The 12,184-nt window shown below is 42.3% G+C and overlaps 1 protein-coding gene across 1 annotated transcript in view; it reads right to left on the bottom strand.

Moving 5' to 3' along the window:
• Positions 1 to 12,184, bottom strand: part of AOX2 (aldehyde oxidase 2) — a 78,090-nt gene that overhangs the window by 3,338 nt on the left and 62,568 nt on the right. The window contains exons 35-36 of the mRNA XM_074008565.1: positions 11,035 to 11,202; positions 825 to 900 (exon numbers count right to left, since the gene is read on the bottom strand). Coding sequence (XP_073864666.1) covers positions 847 to 900; positions 11,035 to 11,202 — 222 coding nt within the window. The 3' untranslated portion in view covers positions 825 to 846. The remainder of the gene's footprint in view (positions 1 to 824; positions 901 to 11,034; positions 11,203 to 12,184) is intronic.

The following is a 12,184-nucleotide window of genomic DNA, read 5'->3' as shown; positions in this document are numbered from 1 at the left end:
TGCCTATTTTGATTTTTGTTGTTGTAAAGGAGAAGCAAATTCTCATTGGTTATTTAGTCTGATTTAGTAAAAATATCAACACAAGTTGTTCTCATATGACAAAGCACAATGGAATGAAATGTATATTATATGTGTTAATACTTGTGGGTGTTTTTAGACAATTACACTGGAAAATTAGATTTTAATGAAAAAATTTTATTTTATTTTTATCTGAGTTTATGTCATAGTTCGCTCTCTTCCACAGTGTTTTCAGTTATTGCCCAGTAAGTGTGCAGAAAGTAGAAGTTTAATTTTGTAACAAAAAAACACGTTTCTTCTTATCAGCATATATTTCCTAAGGAGTTTTTGTGGCCACTCTCCAAAGCCTTCTGTGCTCTGTGTGTAGTGTTAAGCAGCAGCACAAAATTGTAGCAGTTGAACTCAGTGAATACAAAGAGATAACTCTTCCAGATAGTGCTAGTTAACTATAAATGGAGTAATCAGTAGATTTCAATTTGCTTTTTTGCATTCCAGTTGTGATTCTTAAAAGAATCAGGGAGTAGGCTCTTTAAATATTTTAATCCAGTGTATTTTCATATTTTATTTTAAAATTAAAAAAACTACCATGTTGGTTGAAACACCCTGGCCTTCCTTTGTCAGTTCCCAGAACCATGCATATTTACTGTTAAAGGACTTAAATATCGGATAAGATATGCTGACTTTAAAATGAAGCATGGTTTAAGCACTTGTGCAATTCTTGATTTCTATAGAACAAAGTTTGAAAGCCTGGATTGGCTGATTTTTTTCCCACTTTGAATAATTATCTTTTAGCTTATCGATCTTACCTTTTAGGGAATGATAGCAGTGTTATGCTATAGGGATAGACCAAGGTTTAAATGTCTCAGGGTCATCTCTTGGGATCTAAGAAAGAAAGCAAATTAAACACTTACTATACCATAACACCATTTATTTCAACAGGAGCATTACATCAAATGTTTGGGTTTAAAAAATTTTGGGATGAGAAGAGGCTGAATGTTCCTGGCTCCTGGGGCATGGGACTGTGTCATTCCCTTCAGCTGACAACTGTGAAAAGAAGGTGGGTTAGTGTTGTCCTTTCTGCTATACCTAATGTTGCTAAACAAGAGGACACTTCAGAATTTTTTTTTTGGAGACAGAGTCTCTTGCTCTGTCACCCAGGCTGGAGCGCAGTGGTGCGATCTCAGCTCACTGCAACCTCCTCTTTCCAGGTTCAAGTGATTCTCGTGCCTCAGTCTCCTGAGTAGCTGGGATTACAGGTGTGTGCCACCATGCCTGGCTCATTTTTGTATTTAGTAGATACAGAGTTTCACCATGTTGGCCAGGTTGGCCTGGAACTCCTGGCCTCAGGTGATCCACCTGCCTTGGCCTCCCAAAGAGCTGGGATTACAGGCATGAGCCACTGCGCCTGGCTTAGAAAGAGGGCACTTCAGTGAGTTACCTATCTTCTTTGCTTCCCAGGTATGAATCCCAAAGAGAATTACACATCCCGTGAATTCATTTGGGAGTAGGGATGTGGCTAGTCTGGGAGGTGTGTACACTGGAGCCCACACACCTGGACGTCTTTACAGTGATATGATAATAGCCCTGTGTGCACCTTTGGTCAAATGGTTTGTGTGATATTGTGTTCTTGGTGGTCAAACCCCAGCCTCATTTCACTCTCTTGGGCTACAAGCTCAAAGAATTGTTCATCCTTTCTCGTGGTTCTTAATGCCTGTCTCCTCTTTGGGGAATTCTCCCCCTTAGGTTCAAGCCCAAAGCAGAACACACATCCCTCCTCTCCCCGTTACGTTTTTGTTTGAAGGCTTGACTTTTAGTTACAAATGTGTTAAAAAGCAAAGCAAACTTTTCCCTGATGATGGAAAGCTATGAAGGTTCCAGAAAGCTTTCCCCCTGCTCCTAATATGTATTTATTTCACAAATATACAAAAAGAAGCCAAATAATTCACCCAACTTCTATCATTTAGGATATTTTCCTAAATTCTGTTCTTAGTTTTTGCCCTCTGTATTGAAATGTAAATGAAGGGCTAGGTTTGCCTTCCCAAAGGGCCTTCCCTATTCTCTTCCCTGTTTTTGTTTTTTTTTTCTTCTTCTTCTTCTTAGCTGCTCCTGTGGGAGCTGCTTGGCTCTCTTCTTGAGAATGAGCCTGTTCTGCAAGGTCTGGGCTGGACACAGGGCAAAACTCCTCAGTTTAGCTGTGGCAGATTTGGGTCTACTCTTCTGCTTAAGTTACGGAATTTTTAGTCTCTCTCTCTCTCTTTTTTTTTTTTTTTAAAAGACAGGGTCCTGCTCTATCACCCAGGCTAGAGTACAGTGGCGCAATCAAGCTCACTGCAGCCTCAAACTCCTGGGCTCAGGCGATCCTCCCACCCTAGCCTCCTGAGTAGCTGGGACTATAGGCACGTGCCACCATGCCTGGCTAATTGTTTTTGGTTTTTAGTAAAGACACAAATATACATTCAATAACAGTATCAGAGAATCTCCCTTCAGGAGTAAGAATGGCTACTCTGTGAAATGTCACCAAGCGTTGCAGGGAAATGATTCAGTTCCTGCATCCTGGGACAAACGTATTCAATGTGGAACCAGTTTCAAAGCCAATAAAACCTCTTCCAAGACAGCACGAGAGGTTAGAAGAATGTGGTTAAGAATGAGTACATGCCTGAGTGTGTGCGTGCATGTGAGTCTGTGTGCGTACATGCATGCGTGTATGTGTGTGTGTCTCATGGGAACAGGACAATAGGTTGAGCATTCTGAGGAAGACGCCATGGGAGACTCTACTCTCAGTCAGTCCTGAGCCGTGCAGTCTGCTCTGTGTTCATCTCAAGGAATCCAGGTGACCGAAGCATGTCTGTGCTGGTCTAAGGCCCTGCCAACTATCTGTAGCTGAGATTTTAGCTGAACAGGCTGGAGATTTCATGTTTTCACATGTTGTGGTATATGAGCCCCAAGAAATAGAATGCAGTCTTGTAGGGCTGGTAGACGTCTCCCCAGCTCAGAGAAATCCAGGGCTGTGTATAGAGCATGGGGCTGAGCAGGCTACATCTTGAATGGCTAGCGTTTGGGAGTGAACTGCCTGAGAGGAGCGGGTAAACCAGGCTGTCGGCAGCATGCAAAATGTTCATGTGCCTCTCTTCCTTCATCAGGGAGGAAGGGCTCCAGATACTGAACTAAACAGGTGGCGCTTTTAATGCTGCCAATTCTCACTGAATCTGGGCATCTAGAAATGCAAAAGAAGCAGGGAAGGAAAATGGGACGTGGGGATGTGAGAGACGCGGTGCTGTAAAGGGAGGGGAGTCTGTGGAGGGTGACCGCATTAGGGTTTGCAGCGTAGGAAGAAGGTGAAGGACGTTAGAAACTAGCCATTGGTCAATCTCATAGAAATGCAGATTCTGTGAAGGACAGGCATGGCCATTTGGAATTGAGGACAGATCTAAGAATGAAGGACTTTTCCCCACTAGGGTACGATAAGATCATGCGTCAGCCTAACGTAGGACATGAGCCATTTGTTATGATTGCAAGGATTTCTTGTGAGTCAGCGTGTTCCAGGCTGCCCCTTCAGAAGTGGGGTAAGCTGAAACCTGCTTATAAACCTGTTTCCAAGCTGAGGTGTCTGATTTTAACTTCCAGGAGATGGAAACTGAAGCTGTTAATTGGCTCTATATGGCCTCCCACTATGGCAGCCCACATAGACCACGTTTAGTGATTACTCAACAAATATGTTTTGCTGCTGGTGATATTAAGATAACATGATTTTTAAAAAAGTCTGACCTATTCTACATTCTCCAAGTCAGTATTTTTCTAATTTTTGAGGTTGTGGAACCCTTCATGTCTCTGAATCCTAAAGTTTTTTTTTTTTTTTTTAAATGAAATCACTGTTTCTAAGGAGAAGTCTTAATTTGAAAGTGTTAAATATGTATATCTTTAAGGGAAGTTTACTTTTTTCCCCCTTGTGGAATTTAAGATGACTGTACAAAACACATTTTCCAAGAAATATATATTTTTCTTTGTCCCGTCACCGAAAAGGAAATTACATAGAGATGATGTTTCTGGCCACGCATAGTTGAGCCAGGCCGCCCTGCTGGGCTCAGAGGAGAAACCACCACCAGCAACACTGTCCTCACCAGAAATTAACCACCTGAGAAAGAGCCCATGCAAAAATGGCAGCCAGCAATGCTGTGATTAAGGTTAAACAAACCCAAACATGTTTTTTTAAAAAAAATCTTTTGACATAGTAAATGCTCATTCATACAGTATGATTATTTTTGGTAACAAATATGCCTTAGGCTTCTTGCCAATGTCTGCCTTTTTTGAAGCTAATTTACCCATGGAAATGAGGCTGCTAGTTAGAAGAGTTGTTGTTTATTCTGGCCTCACAGGTCAACTTGATTTAATGTGGAAACACTTTTCAAGCCTTTTGGGAGAGGCATATTTTGAAGAAGTTCATTAACAGTTTATGGGTTTTTGGTGATGACTTTAACGCTAATATTTACAGAGTGACTCATATTTACACAGTATTTTTACGTGCATTATTTTATTTAATTCCAAGGGAAAAGTACTGAGCGTTTTATCATCATTTCTGTTTAAGAAATAGATCTAGTCAGGCTGTTATTTACCTCATGGCTATAAGGAGGTTATTAAAAGAGGCGATCTTGAACTTTTCAGTACTCATGCTCTAGTACACAGACATTCTGACTCCTTGACCAAAACAAATTGTGTTTTGACAAGAGTATTCAAAGGTCCAATACAAAGATTGTTAATATCTATGTTTCTTGTTATTTCTCTCTTTCTATATATACATTTGCATAGTACAGCATTGTGTACCAGTGTGAATCATTACATATTTCAATTAGAAACCATGTTGTAGTTTGATCAAAAATATTAAAAATGTAAATTCTGGTCGGCGTGGTGGTTCATGCCTGTAATCCCAGCACTTTGGGAGGCTGAGGTGGGTGGATCACGAGGTCAGGAGTTTGAGACCTGACCAACATGATGAAACTCTGTCTCTACTAAAAATACAAAGATTATCCGGGCATGGTGGCAGGCGCCTTAATCCCAGCTACTCAGGAGGCTGACGCAGGAGAATCGCTTGAATCCTGGAGGTGGAGGTTGCAGTGAGCCGAGATTGCACCACTGCACTCCAGCTTGGGCGACAGAGAGAGACTCCATCTCAAAAAAAAAAAAAAAAAAAAGTAAATTCTGATATGGAGTCAGATTTGTTCCAAGACGCTTTAGAAATTGGTCTGTGTGAGCAGCCAGGCTATAAGAACTTCAGGAGGCCTGCTGTGGCTTCTAAGGGGATGAATGAATTATATTCACTAAAGGTCTAAAGAAGTAGATCTGAAGTGTCATAAAGTGTATGATAAAGACTAGGAAAATTGCTGATTGGAAGAAGGACTATGCAGGTTTCACTCGCTGATGTGAAAATAAATGATGTGGCTACAAATTCTATTTTCTCTCTCAGCCTGGAGAGCAACAATTGTAAGATTTTTCTACCAGAGAGGCAAATCAGACACTTCTCTACCAGAGAGGCAAATCAGACACAAAAGGGCCACTTCTGAGGGCTGCTTAGTCCCAAGAGACTTTGATTCTTCTGAAGCTGCCTCAGGGCCTTTGCACGAGCTGTTCTCGGCCTGGACTGTATCATTGCCAGCTTTATACTTGGTCCCCTGCTTCATTCAGACTTTGGCTCAAATGTGAACACTCTCAGAGGGAACTTCCCCAAGAAACTATAATCAAATAATCTCACCATCACATTCTACCTCCTTTCTCTTCAATTTTCCTTCACAGTATTCAACACCGCTTGCAATCATATTGTGTGTTTGTTTACTTGTTTACTGTCTGGCTTCCCGCACAGAATGTAAGCTCCATGCCGGCAGAGATTGCCTTGCTCACCACTATTTTTTTAGTTCCCCAGCAGTGCCTGGCACATGGAAGGTGCTCAATAAATATGTTAGATGAATGAACAATGGCATGAAGAGTAACCAAAGTGGGATCCCATCTATGACCCCTCTGACTTCAAGAAAAGAGCAAGGCTAAGTCAGAAAGGCTTTGTTCTATGGGCTGTATTAGTATAACCCAGGGTCAGCCAAGCACTTATAATTCACAGTCACTGTCTTCCTTCCCTGCTAGACTATAAATGCCTTGAGAGCAGGGACCTGTGAGTCTGGTTCACCACTATATTCCTGGGACCTCCAACTATGCAGAAAGGAAGGGATCAAATGAATTTGTTGAATACCCGAGTAGGAGTTAACAAGCTGAACAGAAGAAGATGGTTCCAAGGAGAAGGAAGAGCACGGCAGAAGCCCTGAAGCAGGAGTGAGCGTCTCTGTCCTTGACATGAGGAATGATAGAAGAAGGCAAGTGTGGCTGGGTGGGGTCATGTGTGGCTGGAGAGGTGGTGGGGTTGGCCATGCTGGACTCTGAAGGTGTGTAGGCTCAGGAAGGCAAGTTAAGAAGTTTTCTGTCTGCTGTGAGCAAAGGGAAGCTTTTTGCCAATGTGTGTGCTGGTGTGGCATGGTCTGCTTTGCCACACCACAAGCCTCTGGCTGCAGGGGGTGTAGGGAGACCAGCCAGCAGGCAACTTTGATCCAGGATGGAGAGATGGTAGGTAGCTTCAGGGTCACCAGAAACTAAACGCCACCAAGGCAGGGGTCTCTGTTTCATTCCCTACTGTAGCCCCAGAATTGTTCTGTAGAACAATGGCTGGCACACATTAGATGCTCAACACCTGTTTGTGGGATGAATGAATAATATAGTGGTTAAGGATGGAGAAAATGGACTGGGTCAAGAAATTGTTGGGGGTAAAAATGAACAGGACATGATGAAGGACTAACTACTGAGTATGAGGGAGATAAATGTCAGGATGGCTCCTGGGATTCTTGCTTATGTTTCTATATGGATAGAGAAGTATTGCCGTTTTCTGCAACAGGTAATAGTAGAATAATCTAAATTTTGTGTGCTTCTTGGCCTCTGTTAAACTAAGACTCTGTTCTTCCTCCTCTCTGCACTCCTTGGGAGGTCCCAATCAAGGCTGGCCTCTAACCAGCCTCCTCTCTATGTTGGTGAACAGTTGAGGAGATGGGGTCTGGAGGCTCGAACAAACTAACCGAAGCCTTCTCAAGTATTTGGAGGGGGCTTTCTTCTCATTGTTTCAAATATATGTGAGTTCAGTGCAATGGCTAGGAATATTGTAGGTTGCGATAAGTATGAAGGATAAATGATTATGGCCAGGCACGGTGGCTCACACCTGTAATCCCAGCACTTTGGAAGGCTGAGGTGGGAGGATCATCTGAGGCCAGGAGTTCGAGACCAGTCTGGCCAACATGGTGAAACCCCATCTCTACTAAAAATACCAAAATTAGCTGGGCATGGTGATACACACCTGTAATCCTAGCTACTCGGGAGGCTGAGGCAGGAGACTCTCTTGAACCTGGGAGGTAGAGGGTGCAGTGAGCTAAGATTGCAACACTGCACTCCAGCCTGGGCAACACAGAAAGACCCTGTCTTCAAAAGAGAAAAAAAAAAAAGGATAAATGATCATTCTCCATATGGCCTAAGTAGCCTTAATAACAAGGGGCTTATTATTGAAAAGTTAAACATTCTGTCCTGCCCTCGCCCCTCAAATTTATTCCAGTAGCTATAGATAAAGATTAAGAGTTTGTAGGATAAACGAGTTTGGCCAGGTATTTTCTTTTTGTGTTTAAGCAACTGTTTTTTGAGTGATGTTTCATGGGATACTTTTCCCATGAAATTCCCAATCCAGATTTTTCCGCGACTGAGGCTCAGTAGAGTCATTCCCAATTCATTTATTTATTTTCTGAGACAGAGTCTCGCTCTATCACCCAGTCTGGAGTGCATTGGTGTGATCTCGGCTCACTGCAAACTCCGCCTCCTGGGTTCATGCCATTCTCCTGCCTCAGCCTACCGAGTAGCTGGGACTACAGGCACCCGCCACTGTGCTCGGCTAATTTTTTGTATTTTTAGTAGAGATGGGATTTCACTGTGTTAGCCAGGCTGATCTCGATCTCATGACCTCGTGATCCGCCTGCCTCAGCCTCCCAAAGTGCTGGGATTACAGGCGTGAGCCACCGTGCCCGGCCGTCATTCCCAATTATACTGTACAAATCTTTTCAAAGACTTATGTCAGAGATATCCGGATTTTATTAAATGAGTTTACAAATAAGATATATTGTACATATAAACATATATAAATTAAAGGATGGTTAAAAGTGTACACACACACACACACACACACACTCACACTCTAAAACATGGTTATAGTTAGTTCTGGTTGGTGGGATTATGGCTGATTTTAACTTCACCTTATTCTTTTCAGCATTTTCTAATTTTTCCATAATGGACATGTGTTACTTTTACAAAGACAAAATGCAGTGTATGTTATTAAAAGGAGGTCTAAAATAGCAGACATAGGTTATAACATGAAGTGATATTTATAAACCATGTATCTGCAAGTATTTTAGAAAATGCTAGGTTATTCTAACATTGAGCGTTTGATTGATGGGCACAAATTAGTAGATGATTTATATCTGCAAAGATATGTTAGTCTTATCAAGAAACCATCAGACTTGAGAGGAAATACGGTTTCATCATATGGACCAGGTAGCTAAGAAGCTAAGTCCCAAATGGTAAATGAAATCAAAGTGTTTCACTTCTTACCATCGTATGTGACAGAGCTACTTTGTCAGACAACCAGATTATTCAAAATAGCCTGAAATCTTAGATGTGAAGGAATTCATTTCTTAGGAGCCAGACCATTGGAAGACTGAAAACATTAACCTCAGGCAAGAAAGGAAGATTAGAAATATCTTTTTGTTTGTTGTGTTTTTTAGTTTTCTTAATCTGCCCCATTCCAGAAAAGGGTATTTATTATTGCAAAATGTGAATGAGAACATTTTTAAAAGTCAGAAGTGCTTATGCTTTTGGGGTATGAGATGACACCATTCCACAGTGACCATGTCACCATCTGAGTCAGGAACCGGCAGATGACTGACCTCTAGGCCAAGATCCGCACGGAGGAGTTCCTGGAGTGGGTGGAGGGTGCTGGTTTCCTGGCCCTGCCCATCTGAGGAGGGCCGGGCCAGAGGCAGGTGATTGTAATCATTGCTGTAGACAATGGAATCAGATAAGGATCAGATCCATAGACTGGGAGAAGACTTGGAGGGAAATTACAGGGTGACTGGTATTATTGGAGTATAAGAAATATTGTTGAATTAGATTTGAAGATGGAAATAGGAATAGGTTATGTAGGGGAAGGAAATTAATAATTATGAGACTTCCTTTTAAGCAATATTTTTATAAGATCTTTTCACTCTATGGTTGGCTATTTTGAAGAGGTCAGTTAAGTATTTGGGCTTCTTTTAATATAGATTTGAAAATTAGAAATTTCCTTTTAAGAAGCAGAGAATCAACTCTTTTTCTCTCTGAGAGGCCATCTATTACAGTGAAGCCAGGCAGCCTGGGTTTGAATCTTAGCCCCCAAATGCTAGGTGTGTGATCTTGGGAAAGTTATTGCACCTGTTTCCTCAATAGTAAAATGAAGAAAATACCAGTAGTTACCTGATAGAGTTGCCGTAATGACTAATATGCGTAAAATGTTTAGTGTGGTGCTCAGTCAATACTACCTGGTATTACTTAAATTAGGATGCTTAGGAAATTGGCAAAGGCTAGGCTCAATGACCTCTGGAAAGTTACATGCTGTAACCTTCAGCAGGTGGGATTTGCCATGTGTGTATCCACATGGATAACTCCCTAGGCCTCTCCCTCCTGGGCTGGGAGGCATTGGTATGAAACAGAATGAAGGAGAAAGGGCTGGGCGCAGTGGCTCATGCCTGTAATCCCAGCACTTTGGGAGGCCGAGGTGGGCGGATCACGAGATCAGGAGATCGAGACCCATCCTGGCTAACACGGTGAAACCCCGTCTCTACTAAAAAAATACAAAAAATTAGCCGGGTGTGGTGGCAGATGCCTGTAGTCGGGCAGAAGAATGGTGTGAACCCGGGAGGCAGAGGTTGCAGTGAGCCAAGATTGCGCCACTGCACTCCAGCCTGGGTGACAGAGCGGGACTCTGTCTCCAAAAAGAAAAAAAAAGAATGAAGGAGAAAGGCAGTAGCTCACAATGGGATCACCCTACTTCTAAATGACAGGCAGTCTGTGTATACTCTCTGTATAGGGAACACAGAAAGTGACATTATCGAATATGGCTATATGACACGTGGATTTCTGTGTGTGTGTGTGTGTGTTTGTTTTTGTTGAAGAGCTGGATGGAGTTGGTAGGATAGAGGGAGGGAATACTTAACCACTGTTTGGAGAAATCAATCAGTTGCTTTCCATTTAGCTATTAGTTTTTGCAGCATTTTATATATATATATATATATAAAATACATAAAAAATTACTACATGTATACAAGGTGTATATATATGTGTGTGTGTGTGTATGTATGTATGTGTGTATATATATATTTTTTATTTTTTATTTTTTTGAGATGGAGTCTCACTCTGTCGCCAGGCTGGAGTGCAGTGGCGTGATCTTGGCTCACTGCAACCTCTGCCTCCTGGGTTCAAGCGATTCTCCTGCCTCAGCCTCCTGAGTAGCTGGGACTACAGGTGCGTGCCATCACACCTGGCTAATTTTTTTGTATTTTTAGTAGAGACGGGGTTTCATTGAGTGAGCCAGATGGTCTCGATCTCCTAACCTCATGATCTGCCTGCCTCGGCCTCCCAAAGTGCTGGGATTACTTGTGTGAGACACGGTTCCCAGCTGCAGCATGATATTAATAAATTATCCTACTTCAGGTTGCTGAGATGATCAAATCAACACTTGGGAAACACTTTTTTAAAAGTCAAAAATTACTACATGTATACAAGGTATATTTGTGTGACTTGCTTTTTTCATTTCATAATTTGATTAGCTAGACACAGATTAGGTTATACATTTACCCAAGAGGTCTAAGAAGCAGGAAACAGACAAATCATCTTTTAGGAAAATAAACAATTCCCTACCATTTTGGTGAATCGATCTGCACAGGCCATTCGAACCCGTTCTGGCGTTGCTGGGCTCTGCACCATGAAGTCCTCAGCTATGTCTCTTTCTCTTCGCACTGTGGCCACAGCGTCAGCAATGGCAAAGAACACAGATGACCCCAGGAACATCCCAGACTCCCCGAGGCCCTGTAAGAAGGCACATTGGTTTAAGAAACTTCTATACTACACTACAAGTTTCTAGAGGGTAGGGACCAGGCCTTGTTCACCATTGTATCCCCAACTCCTGCACAGTGTTTTGTACACAAAATCTTCTCAATAAATGTTTGTTGGCTGACTTACTGACTGAATCAGAAGCTTAAGTATTCTTAAAAATCTCAGCATAGGCCGGGCACAGGGGCTAACGCCTGTAATCCTAGCACTTTGGGAGGCCGAGGCGGGCGGATCACGAGGTCAAGAGATCAAGACCATCCTGCCCAACATGGTGAAACCCCGTCTCTACTAAAAATACAAAAATTAGCTGGGCGTGGTGGCGTGTGCCTGTAGTCCTAGCTATTTGGCAGGCTGAGGCAGAAGAATTGCTTGAATCCAGTAGTCGGAGGTTGCAGTGAGTTGAGATCACGCCATTGCACTCCAGCTGGGTGACAGAGTGAGACTACATCTCAAAAAAAAAAAAAAAAAAAAAAAAAAAAAAAAAAAAATTCCCAGCATAATCTGAGTTTCCCAGATCTTGAAATCTTGAATCCTGTCTGGGTTAAATTTTGTTCCATAGGTAAGGTGTGTGTATGTATGAGTATCTTTGTGTGATAATGGGCAAATACTCTACTTAATAAAACACATTCAATGGATTCAACTAGCCAGCTTTATCAGCAGAGAGAAAAATGCCTTTTTAAACTCCAGGGTCAGGATAGGCATGGTACTCTAGAAGAAAGAGTACAGACTTTGATACCAGATGAAAGATTGTAAACCCGTCATCTGCAAGGAGCAGGCAGGTATGGTCAATGAGTGATGCAGGCAGGTGAAGGACAATAAGGAGCAGTGGAAAGTAAGGTGAGGAAGAGCACCCCCATGTCCTGTCTACAAGGGGCAGCCGTTCTTTGGTTGTAGCTAGTCGTTGCCTTTCCAAGGATGCAGCCAAAATTACCAGATCATCCATTTTCTCAAGAGAATT

This window comes from Macaca fascicularis, chromosome 12 (assembly GCF_037993035.2).
Source record: "Macaca fascicularis isolate 582-1 chromosome 12, T2T-MFA8v1.1".
Taxonomy (NCBI): Eukaryota; Metazoa; Chordata; class Mammalia; order Primates; family Cercopithecidae; genus Macaca; species Macaca fascicularis.
The sequence above is the reverse complement of the archived record's forward strand: the minus strand, read 5'-3'. Positions and strand labels throughout refer to the sequence as shown.